At 48.2% G+C, this 26,332-nt stretch overlaps 9 protein-coding genes across 9 annotated transcripts; 5 read left to right on the top strand and 4 right to left on the bottom strand.

Annotated features, from left to right (window-relative positions):
* Nucleotides 1-109: 109 nt before the first annotated feature.
* On the bottom strand, nt 110-1,777 carry N7484_007914 (flavin-containing monooxygenase; the record flags this gene model as incomplete). The annotated part of the gene is made up of 1 exon (XM_057118301.1): nt 110-1,777. One exon carries the CDS (start codon nt 1,775-1,777, stop codon nt 110-112), a length of 1,668 nt encoding a protein of 555 aa, XP_056971336.1.
* Nucleotides 1,778-2,973: 1,196 nt separating this feature from the next.
* On the bottom strand, nt 2,974-4,698 carry N7484_007913 (fungal specific transcription factor domain-containing protein; the record flags this gene model as incomplete). Its single annotated transcript, XM_057118300.1, has 1 exon — nt 2,974-4,698. The coding sequence occupies one exon, from the start codon at nt 4,696-4,698 to the stop codon at nt 2,974-2,976; it is 1,725 nt and encodes a 574-aa protein (XP_056971335.1).
* Nucleotides 4,699-7,069: 2,371 nt separating this feature from the next.
* On the top strand, nt 7,070-9,022 carry N7484_007912 (uncharacterized protein; the record flags this gene model as incomplete). Its single annotated transcript, XM_057118299.1, has 7 exons — nt 7,070-7,243; nt 7,330-7,476; nt 7,538-7,806; nt 7,870-7,975; nt 8,037-8,663; nt 8,744-8,851; nt 8,906-9,022. The coding sequence occupies 7 exons, from the start codon at nt 7,070-7,072 to the stop codon at nt 9,020-9,022; spliced, it is 1,548 nt and encodes a 515-aa protein (XP_056971334.1).
* Nucleotides 9,023-9,489: 467 nt separating this feature from the next.
* Nucleotides 9,490-10,029, bottom strand: N7484_007911 (uncharacterized protein; the record flags this gene model as incomplete). Its single annotated transcript, XM_057118298.1, has 1 exon — nt 9,490-10,029. One exon carries the CDS (start codon nt 10,027-10,029, stop codon nt 9,490-9,492), a length of 540 nt encoding a protein of 179 aa, XP_056971333.1.
* Nucleotides 10,030-11,392: 1,363 nt separating this feature from the next.
* On the top strand, nt 11,393-15,149 carry N7484_007910 (cation-transporting P-type ATPase PCA1; the record flags this gene model as incomplete). The annotated part of the gene is made up of 2 exons (XM_057118297.1): nt 11,393-11,729; nt 11,782-15,149. The coding sequence occupies 2 exons, from the start codon at nt 11,393-11,395 to the stop codon at nt 15,147-15,149; spliced, it is 3,705 nt and encodes a 1,234-aa protein (XP_056971332.1).
* Nucleotides 15,150-16,505: 1,356 nt separating this feature from the next.
* Nucleotides 16,506-16,972, top strand: N7484_007909 (uncharacterized protein; the record flags this gene model as incomplete). The annotated part of the gene is made up of 2 exons (XM_057118296.1): nt 16,506-16,734; nt 16,797-16,972. The coding sequence occupies 2 exons, from the start codon at nt 16,506-16,508 to the stop codon at nt 16,970-16,972; spliced, it is 405 nt and encodes a 134-aa protein (XP_056971331.1).
* A 210-nt stretch (nt 16,973-17,182) lies between these two features.
* Nucleotides 17,183-17,881, bottom strand: N7484_007908 (class I SAM-dependent methyltransferase; the record flags this gene model as incomplete). The annotated part of the gene is made up of 1 exon (XM_057118295.1): nt 17,183-17,881. The coding sequence occupies one exon, from the start codon at nt 17,879-17,881 to the stop codon at nt 17,183-17,185; it is 699 nt and encodes a 232-aa protein (XP_056971330.1).
* An 819-nt stretch (nt 17,882-18,700) lies between these two features.
* N7484_007907 (glycoside hydrolase family 16 protein) lies at nt 18,701-19,654 on the top strand (the record flags this gene model as incomplete). Its single annotated transcript, XM_057118294.1, has 1 exon — nt 18,701-19,654. The coding sequence occupies one exon, from the start codon at nt 18,701-18,703 to the stop codon at nt 19,652-19,654; it is 954 nt and encodes a 317-aa protein (XP_056971329.1).
* Nucleotides 19,655-22,465: 2,811 nt separating this feature from the next.
* On the top strand, nt 22,466-26,312 carry N7484_007906 (serine peptidase; the record flags this gene model as incomplete). Its single annotated transcript, XM_057118293.1, has 7 exons — nt 22,466-22,654; nt 22,704-22,918; nt 22,968-24,305; nt 24,545-25,019; nt 25,071-25,734; nt 25,781-26,047; nt 26,134-26,312. The coding sequence occupies 7 exons, from the start codon at nt 22,466-22,468 to the stop codon at nt 26,310-26,312; spliced, it is 3,327 nt and encodes a 1,108-aa protein (XP_056971328.1).
* Nucleotides 26,313-26,332: the final 20 nt, after the last annotated feature.

Raw genomic sequence — 26,332 nt, 5'->3', positions numbered from 1 at the left:
GAAAGCAACTACGAGTCATAAAAAACACTTAACCAACCAGCCATTGCTTAGATGTCAGAAATGAAGATAATATAGTCGCGACGAGCATTCACAAATCAAGTATGAACAACTAAATTTGCTGGAACTCAGCAAAACCACCTTTCAAACATGCATCAAGGCTCTTGTAGTAGTTTGGCACGCCGCCTAAATAGATGAGAGGTTCCCGCACCTTCCCCGGGATATTGGATCCCATATACCACTGTAGCAGCATTAGTGAGAAAAATTCAATGATGAGAAAAAGGGGCAAGCTCACCGAGTCAGTTTCAGGTAGCAATGAAGAGTAAGCAAACTTGCGAACATCCTCACCCCACAGCTGTTCCGCTTCAGCCCCAGCCTCGATGCGCCTTTGACCTGTCTTTCGCATATATTCCATAGCCCCAACGACAAAGTCACCTTGATACTCCGCACAAGTCGGCCCATTACACAGCGCAGTAGGTGCCTGAGGCCCATACGTAAAGAACATATTTGGGAACCCTGTGACAGCCATACCAAGGTATGTTTTCGTGCCATTCTTCCACTTGTCGGTCAGGCGCAGACCATCCCTTCCCCTGATATCCATTTGCAAGAGACCACCAGTGACTGCGTCAAAGCCAGTCGCACAAATGACGTAATCAAATTCCCACTCCTTCTCTGTGGTTTTGATTCCGCGTTCCGTGACCTCGACGATTGGCGTGGATTTTATGTCCACCAGTGACGTATTGGATTGGTTGAAAATCTCGTAAAATCCATTCTCTAGAGAGATACGTTTGGAGCCAAAGCCGTGGGGCTGAATCTCGGGTGCAAGTATGTCGCGAAGACGAGGATCGTGGATTCGTGGCCTGACCTTTGATTTCCAGAATTGATATGCCTCTTTGTTTGCCTCTTTGGTGAAAAGCATATCTTGGTATGACGCAAGCCAAAAATGGAAATCTCCGTGCTTCCAGAGCTCTTCGTATGTTTCCTTTCGCTTTTCTGGTGAATCGTCAAAAGTGGATCGCGGTGTGAAATTGAAGTTGAATCCACCGTAGCTATTACGACGACCATTGAAAAGATCAGGATAATCTTCTCTAGGGATAGCCTGCTCTCCCACTTTGAAATTAATCTGTCCCATGGGCAAAGCCAGGTTCGGCGTCCGTTGAAACAGAACGAAGTGACCTGCAACCTTACTGAGTTCCTGTGCAAGCTGCACTCCAGTTGACCCAGTGCCAATGACAGCAACTTTTTTGCCTCTGAGATCCGGCTCTTCCTTGGGCCAGTATGAAGGGTGAACCCACGTACCCCGGAATCTTTCAATCCCTTTCCAATTTGGGATATGGCGTTTTGCAGAGAAACCAGTGTTTAGCAAGAAATATCTCGCCACAAACTTTTTTCCACAAGAGCTAGCGATATGCCAAAGGTTACTCTGTTCATCAAAGACTGCTTCCGAGATGAACGTGTTGAATTCGGTATCCTTCCTTAAATCCCATTTATCTGCCACAAAACTGAAGTAGTCTCGAAGTTCCTGACTGCCAGGAAACCGTTGCTTCCAGGACCAGTTTTGCCAGAGGTCTGGATCAGAGAATTCGTAATGAGGCACTGTACTGTCAACTCGAGCCCCGGGATATCGATTCCAGTACCAGACTCCACCGAAGTCTGTGGCACAATCGACGAGCTTGACGTTGAACCCATTCTCACGAAGCTTTTTGAGTTGGTAGACTCCACCAAACCCTGCGCCCACAATGAGGGCATCTAGGATCTTTTCGTCAGAGGTGGAACCCATTGCAGCGGATAAGCGATAAGTGAAGAGAATTTGTGTGATAGATGGTTTCACGAGGACTTTGCAATATTTGCATGAGATTATGTCCTCAAGGCCTAATGATCGTGGTATTTTATACAGCATGTGGAGGCTCCCAGACACTACCCCGGAAATATATCTTTCGGCAAACTTGGCCATCTGGGCTGTCGGAATGCAATTACGGGAATATGACAGGCTTCGGAGATCTCATAGCTACAAAAATCATAGCATGCTTGTACCCCATGCAAAGTGATTCGCTTTGTACATTTCGGACTTGCATATCGGTGGGGCTAGAATCTCCGAAAGCTGCCCCGAAGCCAAGATCTCCACTTCGGACTTGAAGACAAAATGTTGTTTGAACTTTGTTGATCCAGTTTTCGGGCTATTCTCTTCTTTTGGCACAAACCTGTGGTATATAATGGTAGTCTACGGACATACAACAGGGAACGTGCGTATCAGAGTAATATGTGATGACGAAGATGAACCGTATACATACCTCCTTACAGCTTCATCTTCCACATACGACCATAGGGTGTGGAGAACAGGGCTTCCCGTCCGCTCAGCCGTACTTAAGCCACACGCCGGTTAGTTAGTAGTATGGTGGGTGACCACATGCGAATCCTAACTGTTGTATGTTTTTTGTTGAATTTTGATTCGTTGAGGAAAGTCCCTCTCCTGCGCTGATTCTTATTTTAACAATTAGGTGTGTAATAGCAATCACAAATTTTCGGTCAATTCTGGCCCCTCATAACTTTTCCACCAATCTTCCAGATGCCCGAATCAGAGCGGCACATTATCAGGATCTGGTAGTATCGAAACGTATCTCTGCTCTCTCCACAAAATTGCGGGATCACGCCGGTACGGGGCATCCAGTAGGTATAGCTTGATCTTATTTATCGCTTTACCCGCTTGCCTCTAATTACCCGAATTTATAATTGCGATCCACCGAACAGGGGATCATGAAAGCATCAGAAGTCTTCGTACTCTTTTACTCTCCGAGTCCGTTATCAACGGGTTACGCCAGTTTCAATGAAGCGAATTCGGAACACTTGGGAGGATTGGGTATTGCAAAATTGAGATCAGACTGTGGGAAATGTTCCAGTTCAAAGATGTTTACAGATACGTGGAGAAAGGAGAAAAAAATGAACACGATCAATATCCATGCAGAGAATTGGAGGTCTCTACTGCCATTCTAACGGGAGCCCCCCAGGGTTTAACTCCAAATATGAACCAGAGATAGAGCCGCAAAATAGCTGATCCCAGATGGCATTAGCATCATCAATAGGCGGCTTACTGGGGTAACCCGAAAGCTCAGCCTCGATCATGCCATCTAAGTCTCCAAGTTCTGTACCCTTATCCCAGCCCTGTGACGTAGATGGCGAAGATCGGGAGGTGATAAAAATATGATCCTGACCACGCAAAGGGTTTAAATAGCCGAAGAGGCCCTCGACCAATGCCCCTTGTTGCCTGAGATGACGGTCACATCGTCTTTTGACAAATTGATTGCACGAGTTTCGGAGATCTCGTACAATCCGGAGACTCCACTGTGCCTGCGCATCATTCATTTGAAAGCGGTCCAGTAACCTTTCTGCTACATCCATCGCATGCCCCAGAGGGAATAAATGGTCCAGATCCCCAAAGTAGGCTATGCCCAGCACAAGAGCAGAATTTAAGACAGAGTTGACAACATACGGAAGTCGTTTTGGTATTTGGTCCACGTCCAGTAAGCACCTTAAGAGATCGATTGTGAGCACGGCTGAGTTCACCGATGCATGCGCGAGTAGAGTATCGGCTGGCTGTATTGATGGTGACATAGTATCATTCCTGACGCTCGGTGGGGGTGATATGATCATCTCGGTGGCTAAGCGCCGCTCGACCAGATCCATCAGATACGGGCGAGTTACCAGCATGATTGTCCAGTAGTAAGCTTCCTTGAGATGACATAGTCCGATGTTGAGACTTTTTCTTTCATTTCCACTGCTCACATATTCATCGGCAGAAATATGATCCGCCATAAGACCTTCCCTGAAATGAGAGGCCCATTCCCGATGGTGCTTGGTGACATTCTGGAGTACACTGGGGGAAATCTCCTGCTTTAAGTAAACTTGAGACAAAATCTTCTCAAATATGAGACAGAGGTCGGCTGAGGCTGAGTAGCCTTGTTGTGATGTGGTGTCGCGAGTCTCCGTGGTTGATGGGTGGTGCCCCAGGGTTGTGCTCAGAAAGAGATCTTGCAAGCGCAAGACTCTCCAGATTCGCTCACGCTTGAAGCTATCTGTGGTCGGGAAGAGACCATTGATATCTGCTCGGTGAATCCCAAGGGAATGAGCAGCGCGGATAGCCGGACCGAGATTCATACTGGCAGCATGAGGCCGAGCTGCGTTTAGAAGATAAGTGGTGATGAGGCAGTAAATCTGTATTATTGTAATGCTTGCCGTTCCCAGCAAATATCTTGATGAAATGTCGCGGGCATAGTTGAAGTAGGCTTTTGTCTCTTCGTCACGGTCCTCAGGTCCACATTGGGCACCAATAGCAAGGACAAGGAAGTTGATGCAGGTGTCGGAGTCAGTAGAAGGAGGTCGCTCTAACCAGGGAATAATCTCCGTGGTCAGTTCTTCATATCCGAAGAGATCAAAAACGTCGCTTGTGGCGCTGTTGTACCATCGGAGGTAATAACGTGTATCGGTTACAGAGGGCCGTGGAGGCTCCTCCATGTTCACTTCATTCTGGTTTATTGAAAATGGAGAAATATCGTCAACAAGATCGTCCTCTGCCGGTATTTCCGCAAAATACCCTGCGCCTAGTACGCTGTGAACAATCTTTCGTATGCTTTGTACAGCTGACAGATTGGCAGATGGCCCCAGAAACATATAGGTGCCATGAGGATCCCGAATCAATCGGGACATGTGAGATACAATGGAGCCAGGTTGGGAAGAAATCGAGAGGTCTCTCGATACGTTTGTATGAGACGGAGCTTCAGTATTGGTATGCAATTCCTGGAAATCCTGCCAGTCATTCATAGGTCCAGGGGCATATACAGGGCTTGTAGCGTCTTCTCTGCTACCGCCTCTGCTTGAATGGGGTACGATTGCCGAACCCCTTCTGCCTTGAGGCGGATGATGCGGCAGTTGACACTGGCTTTCGACCTTCCGTCTCCGACATCTAGTACATGGCTGGAGACCATCGCACCTTTCCTTCCGCCGCCTACAGTTCTCGCAAGCCTTCCGGCGGCGGGAAGAATGTTGTAGGCGGGGGCTGGTTGGGTGTGCCATGAAACGTGCACCCTGTCACATAAAAAAGGCAGAATAGGCGTTGTTGTCAGGGGTCATTGAATAGGCAGGCCTGCGCGTATGGCTAGAGAGTTGACAAAAGACTGTCAACGGTGATACCCGTGATACCCGGGGAATGTGCGGGGTTGTGGGGTTGGTGGCGACCCTAGAGGGAATTGATGTTAGTCACCAACAAAGATGAAATCTTCCAAGATCAAACGATCAATCTAAAGCTGATCGCTCCAGATCTTCGTCACCTTGAACAACGACTAAACCTCATTGGCTGTGAGGGGAGTTGTGTTGGGGAGGATCCATTCGACACAAGGGAGCTTAGGGAACTTGGTTGCCCAGCGTCTTCCCAATGTTACAAACCTGCATAGCAATATTGAAAATGGTAACAGTATCGGAAGCCCGAGATTTGGCGCCAATTTGGTCTGACGTTGGGTCAAGCCTAGCTCGTTCGCCTTTACATTACAGTCCACCAATCACCGACCGCATGATATTATTCCACACAAAGGGCTAAGGGGTTGTGTTATTTTGTGTTTTTGGAAAGGTTTTTGTCGCGTCGCTCAATAGCTATGATTGTCCAACGTCGTCTACTTGTGAACGATGCTCAGTATTCGTTCGATCGGAAGGCTTCATCCGGTCGCTTCCGAATGAAATCGGTGTTAACTAGGCTTCCGCCTGAATCTACGGCTTCAAATCCGAAAACAACTGACCCATCATACACAAGGCGTATACAGACCAAACTGTCACAATGAAACCACCAACTAGAAACTATTTATACTGTCTACTGTCGTTCTTCTTCTAAATTATCCCCACGCGTCGCTTTTTCAGTGAGCTAACGATTTTCTTTAGGTATATATATTCAAATAATCTGACTTTCTACCATGAAGCATCTCCAAATACCATATGATATACATGCCAGCGGGCGGTATATCCACCATCCGACGGCAAGCGAAAACCCATCACCCAGCTAGCATCCTCACTAGCCAGCACTACGGCCATCTTCGCAAAATCATCCGGCAGCCCCCCGGGGCCGGTCCCTTCAAGGGGTGTCGGCGGTTGAGATCATCCCACGCAGTTAGATTTGTGGTTGTCTCCTTAAAGATGGCAGTTTGCGTATCTACACATAGGATCAGCCATTTGTCTCGGGCAGTGCGGTTGAATTAACTCACATCCAGGACAGATCGCATTCGCACGAATTCGATAGGGACCATAGTCCAAGGCCATCTGCCTTATCAACTGACTAGCAGCGCCCTTGAATGCACAATAAGGTGTTAGATGTAGACATTCAGTTCCCATTCATGTGGCATCTCAGTTTTGGAACAATGAGTTTGGAGTATCTTATGCGCTTGTGAGAAGATAACATTGTAATCAATGTCCACGAATGATCGTTACGGGATCTATCCGCAGGTAGCAAATAATTGAGTGAAGCAATGCATCAACACTAGCAAGGGACCGGAACGCTTCCATGTATTCGTGTGCAGGCGATAAGCGATCTTGAAATGCCGGAGCCAAGTCAATCCCGGATAGTGTTTTTATTGGTGCAACATATTCCATAACATCCTATCCACAGAATCAGGGGTAGGATAAATTTACCAACCGAGCATCTAGCCTTTTGAAAATAATGCACGAGCCTATGGGGAAGATATGCGTATTGAAACGCGGACCTGAATCCGATTGGCCGCATCACAGCTTATCTTTTTGGCATCACTGTCCGACTCAGCTCTCCTAATAATTTGCCGAGATCACAAAGCCAAGTCGTAGATCTACGTGCAATTAACTTTTTATACGTAGGAATAATTTGGCTAGAAATGGATAAAAAGTGTCTTATCAAGGGGCCTGTGAGTTGTAAGTTCCCTATAAGACTAATACAAGACGTACGGAATTCAATGTTTGAAACGCCATTACATGGAAAGCCGTCCAGCAAAAGGTTCAATAATTTATTCCTGAATTTCGTTGCGTTCTTCACATTAGAGTTCGCTCTTATAATCGATAAGGAATTATGGCGTTAGAAGCCGGCAGGATTCAAACCTCTCATCTTGTCAGCGATCATCAAGCTATGATCTCAGATCATGTTCCTGGCACGGAAATCCTCATAGCCCACGAGACCCGTGGATCATACCGAGATGAATTAATTCTCATTCCAAAACCGCAAAATGATCCTCACGATCCTCTGGTGGGTTCTATTGCATTCCCTGACTGATATGATCGAAGTGGAACCTTAGGGTTCCAATACTGATTCGGAACTTCAATCCTTCCTAGAACTGGTCCACTCGGTGGAAATACGCTTGCCTGACAAACATGCTTTTTCTCATGTTCCTTGGGAATTTCTCTACGTTGTCAATCTCACCCCTGACGCCTGTTTTGATGGAACAGTTTGATACCACTGAATCGAAAGTTGCTGCCCTGGTAAGTAAACATGTACAATGAGACTGGGCTTGGCACGGCTAGTAATTCCTTTCCAATATAGACAGGTGCTTGTATTTTGGCTTTGGGCTATGCGAACTTCATCATCATTCCTTGCGTTAACATATTCGGTCGGCGATCCACGGCACTTGCATGTATGTTAATCTGTATTGGCGCAAACATATGGCAAGCCATGAGCACGTCATACCACTCTTTCCTTGGGGCAAGAGTCTTGATTGGAATTGGCGCTGCATCAAGTGAGAGCATTATGCCAGTGGTGATATCCGATCTGACGTTCTTACATGAACGAGGCACTTGGATGGGTGCTTATTTGTGAGTTTCTCGTTGTGGTGATTTTGAGACCTTTGTTGTGTTCGTCTCTCTGATAATATTCAGCTGGGCGTACTTTTTCGGGGGATGGGTCGGACCCATTGTGTCCGGCAGCATTGCCGCACACGTGTCTTGGCGATGGTTCTTCTGGCTGTCAACCATTCTCAATGCCGTAAGATTGAATGTTTAGCCTCTCCAAAAATGCTGGCTAACAACGTGCTTTCTTTTCATAGGTAAGTTTTGTGGGGATGATTTTTGCCCTGCCCGAGACAAAGTATTCCAACATATCTGGCATGTCAGCGGGAAGAGAACATGAAGTGGCCGAGACACTTAATGAAGAGGTAACCTCAACCTGCATGAATCAAGGCAAGGAGAGAGAGTCAAAACTAGAGCCGCCATCAGAAATTGATATCGAGCCTCAGCTGCATAGCAAGGATTTAAATCCCCTTTTGGGTCGCGGCTATCCCAGTTCCAGACAGAGATGGCAACTTTGGAGCAAACCAGATACTACGACGTTTAAGCAACTATGCAGATATGTGGCCACGCCGCTTCATCTTGGCCTTTTTCCAATCACCCTTTTCGCATCTCTAGGGGTCATGTCAGGCTCGGCATGCTTGCTGGTCTTGAACTTGACAGAGTCTGAAGGATTCTCTCGTTCCCCGTATAATTTCTCAACAGCGTCGGTGGGATTTACAAATTTTGCACTAATGGGAGGAGGCATTGTTGGCCTAGCAGCAGCAGGGCCATTGTCCGATTGGGTGTCTATGGTATTGACCAAGAGAAATAATGGTGTTCGGGAGCCAGAAATGCGGCTCCTGACTTTCATACCTTTCGTTGCTATTGCGGTTGTTGGAATGACGGTAGGTGAAACAGCTCATTTTGACTACTGATGATAAGCTTCGAGAATATCAACTTCTAACTGTTATTCTTGAAACCATAGGTCGCGGCTGTTGGTCTTGAGCGACTTTGGCCATGGGAAGTGATAGTGATTGTTGGCTTTGGTTTGACGGGAGTGATTGTCATGGCAATCCCGACCATCGCAACCACCGTGAGTGTTCACCAAAACGTCAGCAATGGGTCAAACTGGCTAATGTGATCTTAGTACGCAATCGATAGCTACAAAAACGTGGCAGGTGAAATAATGGTGCTGGCGACGGTCGCAAAGAATACATTTGGGGTAATGTTTCCATTATCACTCTTCTGGACACTATCAATCTAACTGTGGTGCCGCTTCAGTATGGTATGACGTATTTTATAATCCCATGGGTAACTGAGCATGGGTTTCTTTACCCCATTATCACGGTTGGAATGATTGCGGTTGGTATTACTGTTTTCGGGGTGATTGTTTTCTTCTTTTTTGGAAAGACCTTCCGACGCTGGACGAGAAATTCAAGTATACATCAGTAGTCTACATGATACTCGTAGGAATAAGAAGCGATAGTCTGTGATTCAGTGTATAGTGCCTATAAACGAAAAGCTTGGTGGGAAGCAACAAAAAAGTCTTACTATAATCTACCCCATAGGTCCTTTCGCTAAAATATCCACCTGATCCTGTAACAATGCTAAAGTGACACTAGTTTCCTTCCCTGTCTCAAGATAATATTTCGAATCACCAGCCTTATACTCGATCCTCCCAACCTCCGGTGCCATTACAATGCGCCATGCCAACAAAAACCCAGCCACATTTCAAGCCACTTCCTCAGAAGCGGTTGAGACAGTTGAGACATGGTAATTGCCGGTTTTCTCGCGTCTGTCCTTGAAATTCTCGGTGTATGTGTTCACCCATGCATCATACAGCTCCAAGACTGAGGGGGGGAATGAAGCGAGTACGTCTTCTGGATCTAACGTAGTGTCCCCTTCTTCAGACGTAACATCATCCGGATCACGCCAAATAAGCTCCGTGCCGTAGTCAGCAAAGATACGATAGTGGCGGAGGTGTCCTGTTGGTAAAGATTGGTTGGTGGATGGGATAGATAAAAGAGGCTCGTTGGTCGACATCTCAACAATCGTCTGTTTCGACTGGTGTTGCTCTTCCAGTGCGTTCGTGATTTTTAGAACAAAGTCAAAGTTGGTCTCCACCAGAACGGAGTTCTTATCGCACTCAGGAAGAGGCTTTTCGGCAAGAGTTCGCCACGCATCCCCAAGGTTCCTGACACCTTTGATGTAACGCCGAGACTGCGATTGACTGCAAAATACCGCGAGGGGTTTGAGAAAGCCGGACGTCATGATTGTAGATAGAATTTGAACATAATGTTATTCACGTGAAGGAGAAGAGGCTCAGCCTTGTTTTTATAACGCGGGAAGGTTTGTTGTCACTTCACGGAAGCTAAATTACCGCCAGGCTGTGCTGGTATATGATTGGCTCATCATTTCAACTTCACGTAGGGAGCCTCAGCCCCAAGATGATTACCCCTTATAACACAGCCTTCCGACTTCTTGAACTCATGCTTAATCTCAAGGCGTGATACAAAGGGCGGATCAGTATGCCACCCGGTAGTCGTGACGAGTTCCCGATCGCGATTATTTGCGCTCTTCCACTAGAGGCTGACGCCGTCGAGACTGTTCGACGAGACTTTCGATCGCTTCGGTCAAATCTACGGGAAATGTGAGAACGACGCCAATGTCTATCTGAATGGTCGCATGGGCGACCACAATATAGTGCTATGCTATCTTCCAAGAATGGGCAAAGGAAGTTCTGCAAGCGCGGCTTCTAGCTTACTGGTCAGCTACACAAGGATTCAGCTTGCCCTGGTGGTGGGAATTTGCGGCGCCGCGCCATACAAACCACGCGGGGCAATATTTCCGGGAGATGTTATCATTCATTGGTGCCGTACTTGAGACCTTTCTCTTAGACAAAAAGAGGGGGTGATGGCTCAAAGCTCAGGTACAAAGAGTTTCATAATCATATGAACAGTGCCAGCCGTTATCGCCTTCCATGTCGGAGACGGTCTTTCGAACCCCAGTCACATGACTAGATATTCCTGTCGGACCACGTAATCAGGCCTGCGGATTCGACCAATGGGGTCCGTCTCGAATATGTGTTCCAGTCTGTCCATTCTGCTATCTACGGGCACGCACCTTATGTGTGTGCTTACTAATATCAGCTAGCTTACATCATCCAATATTCTGACAATTCCCGTTCTGGTAACCCGCGTAATTGTAGATCTGTTTCGGGATCGAATGGTACGGAAATGAATACGCAAAATCCCGAGTAAGCCATACTCACAGTTACTGATACCTCTCAAAAAAAAAAAAAAAAAAAAAAAGCTCCCACTCTCATGATCTGCACCACTATCGATAGTTTTTCTCGCAACATCCGAAAGACTCGATTTGTCAATACGCATGAAAAGGTTTACAGATGGCCGATTAGGCCTATGGCCCAAAGACAAACAGTTGAAGGAGGCTGGCATCGGCAATCTCCAACACTAGGTAGCCGTTGTGAATGTGATTGGCCAGGGGCAGTCGAACCATTCACGTGCCAGCGCGTTACAATGGGAAGCCGACAGACTGATACCATTTCCAAAAACTCAACTTCAACGACACCTGAATTTCACATAAATTGGACCGAGAGTAAAGGCTCACTTCAACAATGGGGTGCGATTATTGCGGCCCACCTGATGCTACGCCACTCGCGGCTCCAAGTGAGAAGACGAGCAGTTGCCAGGATTCTTGCTGCGATAGCGACGACGCTAAGCCTCTTGACACTACGGCCTCGGGTCTGAAAGAGCCCACCCCGGAGAAACCAGATGATTGCTGCTCTCCTGGCAAATGTGCGGACAGTAAAACCGAGAATCCTACCGACGCCCCTGCCTGCTGCCGTGGCAAAGTCAGCCCATGCTGCGACACGTCTTGCCTTGACCGTTTGGCTATGCGGGAATGCGAGGTGAGTGCTACGGCTGTTCCCGGCCCAAACAGTCAGCCAAACAGTGAGTATCCGCTCTTTGAGAATGGCATTCAAAGGTTTCTAATACCCTTTAGCTTGCGGTGGAGCTACCGACCGCAAGGCATGCAGCCAACATCGTCTCTCTGCCCTCGACCGCTACGGCGCTACTCTAAAAGCCCTAGGATGTATCTGCCGCGCTCTCATTGCTCTTGGCCAGGAAACCTGCTGTGAAATTCGCGAGCCACAGTCACTGGACGGGAAGCAGTGCTCTAAGAAGTCATCTGCTCGCTCCTTTGGCACTTCACTGGATTCCTGCAACAGCAACGACTCCGTGACCAAGGACCAGGCCGCGCAGAACCGTCTTCGCCTGCGAAGGGGTTCTTGTGAAAGGACCAGGTTCGTCAACAAGGCGTCCGCGGATGCTTGCATTGTCTCTTTTTGTCCGAAGGGCAAGCCCGCCAAGAAGCCTCCTTTCAAAAGCAAGTGCTCGAAGCCGTGCTGCTCTGAGGACACACCCGTCACAGCTCCATTCGTCATGGACCACTGTACCAAGTCTTACCACTCCCTCGAAAAGCCCGCGAAGCAGCCTGCTGCCCAAACCCGACGCCCGGATTCTTGCTGCTCGGAGACTTCCCATGTCGAAGAATCCCCTCGCAAGGGCGGGTGCCCCGGATCTTGCTGTCCCAGCGACCAGCGTGTCAAAAACAATGACACCAAGAGCGTTTATGGGGACTCGTGCTGCTCGAAGCTCAAACCCGTTGTTGAACCTCTAGCTAGTGGGGGTGCAGGGTCTTTTTGTGGAACAGCTAAGAACACGATGACCAAAGAGCTTCCCAATGCCGTCTCCTCTGGCTCCTGCTGCAAGCCAGCAAAGCAGGATATCGTGAAGACTCCTGTAACTAGTTGCGCGGGTTCTTGCTGCACAGAAATGCAACCGGCCAGCCCTCAAGGCACTTGCACCGATGCTTGCTCCTCCTCTGCTGTGCCCGATCCTTGTTCAGAGATTGAGAAAGCCTCGATTCAGGTCATCACCGACATAGAGAATCAGAGTACCGGTAAGGAACATATTGTTCTCAGCATTTCTGGCATGACTTGTACTGGTTGCGAGACAAAGCTCAACCGAACCCTCGTTACTGTCCCTGCCGTCAAAGACCTGAAAACCAGTCTGGTTCTCTCGCGAGCCGAGTTCAACATTGATCTTCGCCTTGGCTCAGTGGAGGAAGTCATGAAACATCTAGAGCGAACCACTGAATTTAAGTGCGAAAGAGTCCAGGACCAGGGATCTAGCCTAGATCTTATCGTCCCTGATGAGCCCTCGAAATTCATTAGTCAGAAGTGGCCGGACGGAGTTCTTGAGATGGCACCCGTGGACAAGCACACCGTGCGAGTTGCATTTGATCCGAAGATTGTGGGAGCTCGAGACCTCATCGAAAAGATCTGGGGTCCGCCAATTGACCTTGCTCCTCTACGCGGTGACCCTTCGCTGGAGGCTGGCAGCAAGCACGTTCGTCATGTCCGATACATGACGCTTGTCTCCGCTGTCTTGACGATTCCGGTCCTGGTCATGGCATGGGCTTCGCTTCCTGAGAGGGAGGTGGCATATTCTTCGGCTTCACTCACCTTGGCCACGATTGTTCAAGTTGTCATAGCAGGGCCTTTCTATCCCAAGGCCCTGAAGGCTCTCATTTTCTCGAAGGTTATCGAGATGGACCTCTTGATCGTCTTGAGCACCAGTGCTGCCTACATCTTCTCGGTGGTCTCCTTTGGGTACCTCATTGCAGAGCAGCCCCTTTCGACTGGTCAATTCTTTGAAACGAGCACTCTTTTGGTCACCTTGATCATGGTCGGTCGATGGGTTGCCGCTTTTGCTCGTCAGAGAGCTGTTGAATCCATTTCTATCCGGTCACTTCAGGCGTCGACAGCCATCCTTGTCGACCAAAAGAGCGGAACTGAACGTGAGATTGATACCCGACTTCTTCAATACGGCGACATCTTCAAAGCTCTCCCTGACACCAGAATTCCGACCGACGGCACTATCATCAATGGGTCTTCTGAGGTTGATGAGTCTATGATCACTGGTGAATCTAAACCGGTAGAGAAACATCCCAAGTCTGTGGTGATTGCTGGGTCTATCAATGGACCTGGGGTTATTACTGTTCGACTGAACCGTTTGCCTAGCGATAACACTATCAATGCCATTGCTGCGATGGTCGATGAGGCCAAATTGTCGAAACCCAAGCTGCAGGATCTCGCAGACCGGGTAGCATCTTACTTCGTCCCGGTTGTGCTGGCATTGACAAGCATCACGTTCGTCATCTGGGTTGCAGTAGGCATGACTATTCGTGGTTATGATGGATCCGAAGCTACGATTCAGGCCATCACCTACGCCATTAGTGTTCTCACCGTCTCTTGCCCCTGCGCCATTGGACTGGCTGTTCCCATGGTCATTGTGATTACCAGCGGAGTCGCGGCGGAAAGAGGTATCATCTTTAAGTCAGCTGATGCTATTGAAGTGGCTCATAAGACGTCTCACGTCGTGTTTGACAAGACTGGGACCTTGACTCAGGGAAAGCTTTCTGTCGTCACGAAGGCCTGCTACGACGTGGACAAGCTCCCGCTTCTTCTAGGCCTCATCGAAAACAGTCGACATCCAGTCTCAGTTTCTGTGGCTGCTCACCTCAAGGATGCCGGAGTTATGTCTTCGACTGTTCCTGAGCCCAAGAGCCTTACTGGCAAAGGTGTTGAAACCACCTTCGGTGGCCGGAAACTTCGAGCAGGCAATTCTCGCTGGCTGAATTTATCGGAAAATGAACTGATTCAACGAATACTTGCTCAAGGGTACACTGTCTTCTGCTTTACTATCGACAATGCGTTACAGGCGGTCTATGGTCTTGACGACGAGATTCGACCTGACGCTGCGGGGACGATTGAGACCTTGCAGAAGCGTGGCGTCTCGGTACATGTCATTTCTGGCGACGATGACGGAGCTGTTCAGTCTTTGGCGTCCAAGCTTAGCATTCCTGGCGGCAATGTGCGTTCTCGAAGCTCGCCCGCCGACAAGAAGGACTACATCCAGGCGCTCCTCGGTACTGGCATAGATAGTAAGAAACCGGTTGTTGTTTTTTGCGGTGACGGCACGAACGACGCCGTTGCTCTCGCACAGGCTACGATCGGCGTCCACATGAACGAAGGCACGGATGTCGCGCAATCTGCCGCGGATGTGGTCCTCATGCGGCCTTCTCTGGCTGGTATCGTCACTATGATGGACGCTAGTCGGAAATCTGTCAACCGCATCAAGTTCAACTTTACATGGAGCTTCGTGTACAACACCTTTGCAGTCCTTCTCGCTGCGGGTGCTTTTGTCAATGCAAGAATTCCTCCAGAGTTTGCGGGACTGGGAGAGTTGGTGAGTGTGTTGCCAGTCATTGCTGCTGCGCTGCTTCTGCGCTGGTCGAAGATCTAGGCACAGAGTACCACCACCATTGCACGAGTGACAACAACTGAAGTTCCTCAAACCCTCCTTGATGTTAATCTGGACGGGTCTAGCTGGAGGAGACAGCGAGTACTGTGCTAATTTGGTTGCTTTTAACTCGCTGCTTTAAATGGTCCTATTTGTGCCCTTGGGGATGTTCTTTATCGATGTCATCAGCGGTGATTCGGTTACATTCGAATATGCTGTGGCTGCCAAAAGTGTCGCTGTATTCCACGGCATTCCGCTTGGCTCGGCCATTCTTACGCTCTTTTCTCTTGGTCTTATGGTCTCTGAAACATGGTACGATCGGGCTTTTCTAAAGTAGATTAGCCCGTTGTCTCTCATCGGGTTACTGTTCATAATTTTAGTCTTGTTCGCGTCGCAGGGCCGCCACGTGGTCCATCAGATTGTTTCCGTCATCCGCGTTGCAGCGCCCCTCGTTGTCTACTTTATAGTGATTTTCTTCACGACGCTCTTCATCGCATACAAGTCGGCCTTTGGCTACAAGTTGGCAGCAACACATAGTTTCACTGCAGCTAGCAACAACTTTGAGCTGGCCATGGCTGTTGCCTTCGCCACATTCGGCGCTAATAGCAGTCAAGCTCTTGCATCCACGGTGGGGACTTTGATAGAGGTGCCTGTGCTGCTGGGACTAGTTTACGCTGTGAAAATGATAGTCAAGCGAGCAGCCTGGAAGGACTGAGTCCGAGCATTAATCCATCATGCATGCTTATATAGCGCTTCTTCAGCTAACATCAATGAATCAACCCGTGATCGGGCTTTTGCCAAACCTACATAAATACCGCCTGTCATTGGAATTACTTGCGTCTCCCTAATATTTACCCCTCTTTTGATCCTTCTCGTCCGGCTCAGTAATCAGCCACCGGACAGAGATAACGTCTTTTGTAATATATCACAATCGGGAAAACTCCGGAGTCCGATGACGATCACTAATGCTTATGTCGTGGATTACCCGCTACTCTCGTCTTTTTCGAAAGTTTGAATCAAGTCCTCTCTATTTTTATCCAGTGACCTAAGTCTTTGACTAGCAGGTGAAAGGGAGAGCGAGCCTCGGGGTTTTAGTTGGAGAATTATCACCAAAACCGAGAATTCTGTGAGATCTGCCTTCTTACACTATGGCATTATCTTTAAAGCGGGGCTTTGAAGTAAGCCATGTTCCCGCGACGGAAGAAGTAGCTCGCACTATCTGGGATATTGAAATCGCCGCAACGAATGATAGCAATAAGAAGAAGAACAGCTCAATCGGAGCCTTGCTCTGGCCAGTACATCTACGACCCAAAAAAAGCATCGTGTGGATCAGATGATGAGATCCAACGTATGATTCCCATGCTTGGAGACCCCAAGAATACCTACCTGCTGATAACGGAGAAGGCCACCAACAAGGCCGTGGCATTTGGGTGGTGGGCTCATTCTAAAGGCCAGACAAAGGCCCAGTGGGCAGAAGGATATAAAAATCGTTATCACCCGCCGACTATGAATGGTGCTCTCATGGATGCTACAGGAGGAGCTCGTTATTTAAAGCGAGCGGAGCTGCTTGGGGAGAAGGAGTTCTTCCGTAAGTCACCCATCATGATCACTTAATTACGAATATCACGGCTGACAATTTGAATCTGCTAGAGCTGAAAGAACTATATGTTCGTCCGGATTACCAGCGTCAGGGACTCGGAGGTCTACTAGTGGCATTTGGTGTTCATAAGGCAGACGAACTCGGCCTACCGGCTTATACCGAGGCAACCCCTCAGAAGGGCTGGGATTATATCTCAAGCATGAATTTCAGGAGGTTGATCGGGTGACAGTTGACCTGGAGCAATGGGGTGGCCCAAAGGGAGATTTTAACTCATATGGGCTTTTATATCGTGAGGCCAAGCCGGTTAACTGATGAATTCAATCCTGAAGCGAAATTTTCAGAGCAGCAAGTACCAGCTGTCGTTCGTTATAGAAGACCCATTTCTTGCACACATTTTTCTATCTGCATTTTGAATTGGCCATTTCCATTGATCATATTATGATAATTTTTTCCAAACATGTACGGGCCTAGCAAAGCCCTCTTCATCCCTCTCAAATTGCAGTATCCTCTCAAATCCCAGCGCTTTCAACTCATTCTCGAACGGTGGCTTGATTTGGATCGTCTTATATGTCTCTCTCAGTTCTTTATTCTTCTTTGAAGCTCTCGCATAATTGCTCATAGGCTGCGGCTCCACGATGAGATAGCCCCCATCATTCAGTATGCTTTGTATGTGCGCAAATAGTCTCAAAATCCCGGAGTCTCCGTTGTTGAGATGTATCCACTTGGTCACGGAGAGCAATAGGACAACGTCGAACTTGCCCAGTGCGGTACCTGTATACGCGGACGTATCCACGAAGTCAAAGTGCTCAAAAGTGCACGGCCCTTCCGGGTACGTGGCCTTGGCCTGCTCGACTAGCCACGGGTCGATATCGACGCCGACTGAGGCGGCCGCGCCGCAATGCACCATCGCTTCATGGGTCAGTTTTCCCGCGTTGCAGCCTAGATCTATCACACGCGCGTTGCGAAGGATGTCTGATGGCAGAATGGAAAGGCGCTCGTCCGGAACGGTGGGTGCCCGGAACTTAGCATAATATTGGTGGTAATTGCCATGGCGCGCGGCGAGGTGTGTAGCTTTGAAGCGCTCTGCTTTGGAGAGTTCCGTTGCAGGGGATTGGTGATTGTGTGTTTCTGCCATCCTTGGAGATGGTTCGAGCAGAGAATCACGCGTTTTGGTAATGATATTGATTGTGCCGGGGAAAATAGAGTAATGATGTGACTAACTTTAACTTTTAGCACACCAGATTGGCCATATATTAATGACGGTAAAGCTCCCCGAGTCCAAAAAACTTCACGTATGAGGCTCTGGGGCTCAATGAAGATTCAGACGCCAATTATCTTCACCGCCTAAGCTCCTCGCACAAAACCTATTGTAGCTTAGATCTTTTGAAATTTTGTGATCAACGCCAAACTTTGATTGCGTTCCCGAGAGTTTTGTAGGGTTTGCATACTCTTTTTGCCTGAGGCGGAAACAACTCATACTGTAGCAAGTCAGATGATCACTACTACCGGGAGCTTAGCGATCAAATGGAAGAAGGCTTTTATGCTGAGGCTGAGCGAGAGCTTATCGGTTTTTAAGAGATGCCCCATATGGCTTAGCTAGTATCTCACAAGTACTATTCAATAGAAACCATACTACATATCCTTGCACAATCTCTCTGTTACCATGATTGGTCATGTGATAGATATAAGTGGGCCTATCTTTCGGACGATCTTAATCTCGGTCTAGCCCATGGAGGCATAATTTGTCTATGTACTGATTAGATTTCACTTTCAGGAAGTAAGCAGTAGTACCCAAAGTATGATGGCGAAAGTGTGTAAAAGTGGATTTGGAGGAGTTGATGAAGCCGATCCTTACGGTATATTCAGAGTATGACGTCAGCTTTGCTTATTGTTTTGGTTTTCGCGTCTTCGCTACTGGTACAACCCTGACATCCATACCGAGGTCGTACTCAACATGCCGTTCAGACAGGCGCTTCAGGGAATTCTCGACAAGGCAGACAAGGCTTGGGATGAAATCAACCATCGCGCCCCTCAGCCGGTGCCTTCCCACAACCAGCCTCCCCCACCGCCTATTCCAACCTCTAGCAAACCACCACTAGCTTACCAGGAACAGCACTCGCAACCCCAGATCTATTGGCGGCCCAATCTACATCCCCAGGCACCGGTGTCTACCAACTTTTACCATGAACAGGGTCAACATGGATGGGGCAATAATGAGTCGCAGAATTATATCGACAGCCCTCAAAATTCATTCCACTCAAGCCAGGGCGACGCGGTAATCGTGCGCGCTCTTATCAACCACGGGCATCCTGACCCCGCTCAGAAGTTCACCAGCGCCAGACTGTCGAGTCACCAGACTCTTGGTCGACCACGGGGCTGTCTATCGGCCAGAATCACTGCGCCGGTGGCCCGAGGCATCTGGCCTGCTTTTTGGCTGCTGCCTAAAGATCCTTTCAAGTGGCCCGAGGATGGTGAAGTCGACATAATGGAAGCGTGGAATGGCGATGCTGTCAACCACACTTGTCTGCATTGGGGCCACTTCAACGGCGAGGACTGGAACAAGCATCGCGTTCTAGAAACTCCCATCCCCAACATTAGCTCGCCAGCCGGGGTGAGATATGATTTTATTTGGGATGAGGACGAAACAACGGGTCAGGGGCGCTTGGTGTGGCTGATTGACGGTATACCCATCATGAGGGCCGAGAAGCCACCTGGCACGAGGAAGATGAGTGAGTTCAGAATTCTCATCAATATCGCTGTTGGAGGAAATGTCTGTCAGGGCAACATGCCCAATGATGGATGCTACGAGACAGTAGTCCGTGAGTTGGCCATGTGGGATGCGCCGCCTGGCGGTTGGAATGAGTTTGACAGGGCTTGGAGGCATTCGAAAGATGGCAACACCATGTGACGAAAGGAAGGCAATCTACGCAAAAGTAAATCAACTATCCACGTATCCCCTACGTCTTACAAGAGGTATCACTGCATTGTAGCCAATCAACATCAGACGTACGTTGTAACTTCAAGTCCAGATTGCTCAATCTGAAGATGCTCTGAGATAGCTCACGTTATCCAATAGACAGATCAGCCTTTCATGGGCATTAACGGTCATGGTCACACTCAATTTATACCCGAGTTTATTACAGTTACTAGCTGTATGATATTCAAGAATAGAAGATGAACATCATTTATTGAATCGTGAGCTATCATAAAATAATGGAATATTTGAAATCCTCATGCCAATATGTTTGTGTCGTTGTTATTGCTGTTGTGGTTATTAACGTTCAGCGGGACACAGGCGAAGCCGCATTCAAGACTTGCCCGGGAGTCACAATAATTTTAACCACAAATTTACTAGCCGGTGATATGAAAAAAAAAATAATGAAAGGGCACAGTAGACTACTACTAGTTCGTCGACCAAGACCATCCAGTCTCCAATGAGAAAAAAAATGACAAGAGTGGGATTTGAACCCACGCCTACAAACGTAGATCAGGAAATGATGTCAAGGTGGACCTTAACCTGACGCCTTAGACCAACTCGGCCATCTTGCCAGCGGATTATATAAGGCTTTTTAAGTTTGCGCATTATAAAGCATTGCGAAGAAACAAACTTCCTTTAGCATGTATTGTACTTTATCCATGGTGGCTCAATTATCACCTTGCGCGAATAAGAGACCAAGTCCTTGGCCATGTGCCTAGAATTTGCCAAATCTATGAGAGGACTTCATGTCGTCCTTGACAGCCACGACCCAATAGTTGGCATTATTTAAGCGCAAATCATGGGCGTAAAATCTTATAGTTCAGGCGCTGCGGGATATAGATTGAGCCTCCTATCAAAAAATATATGTTCAAGACATCAATTTTTTCTTTAATCCCATTAAATTTTCCAACCAGAATGCCAACCTTGGAAGTGTTGACGTATGGCATCGCGCCCGTAGTAGATAGCGCCTCTTACATCTTCTTTTCTTCCCCATTCCTGACCATTGCATACTTACTGAGACAGTCTGGGGCGAGTACAGTATAATCGACGCCAGGTCCATTTATTTCTGTGATGATGGTCATCCAGTATGAATTCTGGTCCACCTGTGTCTAATTTCAGAGTTTTGAGACGGTTCCAAAGTTGTCATCTGCCAATATATATTTTCAATATCTCATATGCAGACCCTAGGCATCCCCACCTACCAGCTACCTACCTAGGTACAACACCGAGCGGGGTATCTTTAAGAAAAGGTGCAATGTGTAGGCAAGAATGAATAGCTATTGCTGTCAACTTGATCATGAACTTTGGACCTAACGTTCATAGCTTGTTATTATTTTGGATAGATAGGTATGGTCTATAGGGTGCGCCGACTTCGCAATAAGTCGAATCCACAGTATTTCCGCTAAGCTTATGGACTGGGCAACAGCATTGAATCCGGTGATGCTCAAGTGGCCTCGGGACAGATCTGGAGAATAATCTTTGCCAGACAAAAGATCTTAATTGCTCACTTGGAATCCGACGATCTTGGTAACAAATATAGGATATTTTTAAGGTGTCTGTGTGCATTTGTTATATGCGTGATCGCATTACAGACAAAGTGTAATGAATATCCTTAGAACAATCGGCTCTACGGGTGCGTATTGTAAGATCTGTTTTGTTCCCCGGAATTTTGTTCAGATGCAACAGGGGCCTAAACAGCTAGAGCTTGGTAAATTAATTTGGATTATATCGATGAGAAGTGTCATTAGTACGGTATGAAGCATCCAGGATTGCTTTGAATAGACCCACGGCTCTGCGCAATGATTCCATGAGTAGTGGCCCTCAAAATGGGATGATCTACATTCCTGGCCAACATTCCCAACAACGCCACCAAGCCGCTTCCATACTCAGATACTCAGCATACTCAGCAAGGGATGAAAGGGGACCCGAGGAAGAAATCGTACCAACAACTTTCAAAGTGTCTTGAATTGACAAGCTGGGTGAACTTGGCTCAGGTGAGTAATGAACTAGCCAAGTTGGGTTAATGGAGAACAATATTAGAAATCGCGCGCCCCACCCATTGTTCTTGCTATCATCTTACCACAGGAAGTTCCAGCATTCCCGATTAACCACATGGGAGAAACGGGAATCTGGTTTCGGCTGGAGATTAACTTTTCGTGCTCGTGGTCTCTTTTTTTAGCCCAGGGCTGAATCCATCTTGATTCCGAAATTACCGTAATAAATCACCTACTGATCGCTTTGGGTAGTCATTCCTTCCGATACCGTTCATCAGCCCGTCTCAAATTTTGTCCTATATTCCCAGCTCGTAAGTACGGAGCCGAGATGTCTTTTCATTGGAATATCAATAATGGTTCAGGTCTACCCGCGGAGTAAACACCAAAACAGGAAAGAGCTCGACAGACAACCTGCAGTAGCTTATTTCGAAGAATAGCTGGTAGATCATGACGAGGTGTGGGCCCACACATATTTGAGTCATGTAGACGAGGCCCACATCCGCACGCGATATAGAGTGGGAGGGTCAGGAACAAATTGGGATATCCGCCTGTCGGATGACTGCAGAAGCCTCATCGACGCAAACATTGTTCTTCTTAGTATTGTTCTTGGATTTGGTGAATTTTTGATTTCCGGCATATATACCACCAGGATCGCTGATCGTCATGATGATTCCATTCCTTCTTTCGTTCAAGTACGGAGTGCGATCTTATCTGATCTATTTTGAACAAGAAAATGCTTTGCGCAACGATGCGGTGGGCTGTGGTGTTCAGTGTGGCGGGGTGTGCTGCTTCGATGGGCATTTCGTCGCCGTTTCGTCGTGATCTGAAGCTTATGGCTGAGATGGGGGTCAATCCTGATATCATATTCAGCAAGAAGGAGACTGTGCATACCCTGGTGGCGCGCAACTCGGATGAGATTACTGCTGAATATGTTGAGGTAGGTGTTCTATATTGTGTTTGATGGGCAGAAGTTCTGACGAGTATAGATACCAATTGACCATACCAATTCGTCTGTCGGGACATACAAGAATCGCTACTGGGTGCAGGAAGAATACTATCAGCAAGGTGGCCCAGTATTCATCTACGATGTCGGCGAATCTAGTGGAGAATCTGCTGCCAAAATGCAACTGGGAAATTCGACTTCAATGTTTGCGGAAATGTTAGCAGAACATGGTGCGATGGGAGTTGTCTGGGAGCATCGGTGAGTGATATTGAGATGTTGAGAAATTGTTTTAACTTACATACTACAGATACTACGGTGAATCGCTCCCATACAATGTTAGCATCGACACACCGCCAGAGCACTTCGCCTACCTAAACAATGAACAGGCTCTGGCCGATATACCATTCTTTGCACAGAACTTTACGCGCGAGAACTATAAAAATGTTGACCTGACCCCATCTGGTTCACCATGGGTCATGGTTGGAGGCTCTTATTCTGGAATGCGCTCGGCGTTCACTCGCAACAAGTATCCTGACACGATTTTCGCTTCCTTTGCTTCTTCGGCTCCAGTCGAGGCGCGCATTGACATGAGTGTCTATTTCGATCAAGTCTATGCTGCTATGGTTGCCAATGGGTACTTGAATTGTACTCGGGATATCAAAGCTGCCATGGAATATGTTGACGCGGAACTTGACAAGGGCGCCGAATCTGCCGCAGCTATTAAGAAACTATTTTTCGGCGCTGGCGCTGAAGAAAACAACAACGGTGATTTTACAACGGGAGTTGGTGGCATTTTCGGTTTCTTCCAGTCATACGGGTTCGGCGGGGGAGAAGGCAGTCTGGCATCCTTCTGCGACCATCTCGAGACCGATCCGAACACTGGAACCGTTGCCGGACCTCGAGGCTTCGCTCCCTACATTGGCAAGAAGTACGTGGCTGAGCGATTCGCCTCCTTCCCAGCCTTCATTGAGTTGGTCAATTTCAATTACTACACCAACTGCGGCGGTCTTGACACAACCCAGCCTGTTTCCTGCGTGCTGAATCCCAAGGCTACCGACCCCGACGTCATCAGCTGGACATGGCAATTCTGCACAGAATGGGGCTACTTTCAAACGAATAACATCGGTCCCCACTCTCTCTTGTCCAAGTACCAATCTCTCGAATACGTCCAGTACACCTGCAACCGTCAATTCCCCGATGCCGTGGCGTCAGGCCTCCTACCAAAACAACCCCTGACCCAAGAAACGAACAAACAAACCGGAGGCTGGTCGATCCGCCCGTCAAACGTGTATTGGAGCGGCGGAGAATTCGATCCATGGCGCACACTGTCCCCCCTCGCCACGGAAAGCATCGCCCCGCAAAACGTCCATTTCACAACCGACATCCCCAAGTGCAATGTGGAGACGACCGAGGACACGGTTTTCGGTTACATCATGCCTAACGCCGAGCATTGTTTTGATTTCTTGACTGATTTTGCGCCCGCGAGGATCTCACGTGGACACTTCTACAAGGCTCTGAAAGAGTGGCTTCCCTGTTTCAAAGGGAAAACGCACACGACCATGCACACGGTCATGGACCGCGGTCAGGGAGGTTGCGAGGTTGCGAGTTCCGGGGAGAACCCGGAGCACTCCACTATGGAGATTCGGTAAGGAGAGATCGGCGGGGAAATGGGTGCATCCCGTATTATCAAGGATCTAGTCTCTTTTCATACCACCTTGCGATCGCCCCCAAAGTCTCACGTGTGATCCAACCGAGGATGTGGTTGATGTCAAATAGGAACCACTGGATTTATTGCTATTCATTATATCATTTCTGGTTCCTTCATTCATTGCACAATTCTAAATAATTTCAAAAAACCATTTCCAACCTTGATATTGAAATTAGATCGGTCGGAAGATCATTTGGCTTCATGTTGCTCAACCCAGCCGTGGTCCTGGTTGGCGCATTGTATGCGGCCTTCCTGGTCCTGCGTTACCTTGTGCAGTTACACCACCACCATAAACAGTCTAAATCCCTGCATTGCGAACCTTGTACAGCTGGCTCTTCCACGTTTTTCGGCATCCCGGCCTTTATTCGCCTGAGTAAAGCCGTTCGCGAAAAGCGCTGGATCGATTATCTGACCGACCAATATGCTATATACGGGACTACCTTTCAGCAGAAGTTGTTCGGTCGCGAGATCATCACTACGATTGAGCCGGGCAATGTGAAGGCCATTCTAGCGACTCAGTTCCAGGACTTTTGCTTGGGCACGCGACATGAACAGTTCTATCCTTTGCTCGGTGATGGGATCTTCACGCTGGATGGGGCAGGGTGGTCGCACGCGAGAGGATTATTGCGACCGCAGTTTACTAGAGACCAGGTATGTTCATTGACTGCACGCCATCTTCTGCAGTGACTGATTTGGTACAAGGTCGCGGATCTAGCTCTTCTGGACGACCACATCAATCACCTCCTCGACCTCATTCCAAAAGACAGAAGTAGCTTTGACATTCAACGCCTGTTCTTCCTTTTAACCCTTGATTCAGCCACTCATTTCCTCTTCGGCGAATCAGTAGGCTGTATGCTCCCAGAATCCGAAGCAACTGGGGTTCTCGCCAAATCCGCCGTGCGCAACGCTCAAGGCTTCGCCAATGCATTCACAATCGCTCAGGATTATCTCGCCTCTCGGTCCCGCGCCCAAGGCTTATACTGGATCGTTAACCCGAAGGCTTTCCGCGAAGCCAACAGCCAAGTCCACGAAGTTGTGGATCACTACGTGAATGTCGCACTAGAATCGAAGCGGAATCCCGACCGAAAGGAAGGCGATCGTTATATCTTTCTTAATGCCCTCGCTGCTGATACGGATGACCCGAAGATGCTGCGCGATAACATGTTGAACATCCTACTCGCTGGACGTGATACGACGGCCAGTCTACTGAGCTCGACATTCTACTACCTTGCGCGCCATCCAAAAGTGTTCACGCGACTGCGCCGGGATATTATCGAGACCTTCGGGGATCGAAAGAACCCGCGCGGTGAAATCACACAGACCAAACTCAAGGATATTTCTTACCTGCGATATGTGCTGAACGAGAGTAAGTTCCACCCAACCCGAACCTTACCACTCGGCTAACAGGACAGCCCTTCGCCTCCAACCGCCTGTCCCGATCAATTTCCGGGTCGCTACGAAAGATACTTCACTCCCACTCGGAGGAGGGCCGGATAAACAATCTCCAGTCTATATAAAAAAAGGAACGATGTGCGCCTACAACGTCTTCGCCATGCACCGTCGCACAGATCTATGGGGCAAAGACGCACGCTCATTCCGACCGGAACGATGGGAAGAGAATGCCAAACACGGATGGGAATACCTACCATTCAATGGTGGACCTCGGATATGTCTCGGGCGTAAGTTTTGTTCTCCTTTCAGTCTGGATTAAGGTTTTTGAGTCATCCGTTGGGAGGAAAGTTAGACTAATCTACTCCACCTGCAGAACAATATGCGCTCACCGAGGCCAGCTACACAGTCGTTAGACTCTTGCAGTATTTCGATACTCTTGAAAATGCGGATCCGCGTCCGGCTTTGACCGAGGAGCCGGTGAAGCAGTCTAATTTGACTATGATGCATGATGCTGGTGTGCCTGTGCGGCTGTATTCTTCGGATCGGATTTAGGTTTTATGATTAATGTTTTC

This window comes from Penicillium longicatenatum, assembly GCF_028827895.1.
Source record: "Penicillium longicatenatum strain IBT 33135 chromosome Unknown contig_4_segment0_segment0, whole genome shotgun sequence".
Lineage (NCBI taxonomy): Eukaryota > Fungi > Ascomycota > Eurotiomycetes > Eurotiales > Aspergillaceae > Penicillium > Penicillium longicatenatum.
The sequence above is the reverse complement of the archived record's forward strand: the minus strand, read 5'-3'. Positions and strand labels throughout refer to the sequence as shown.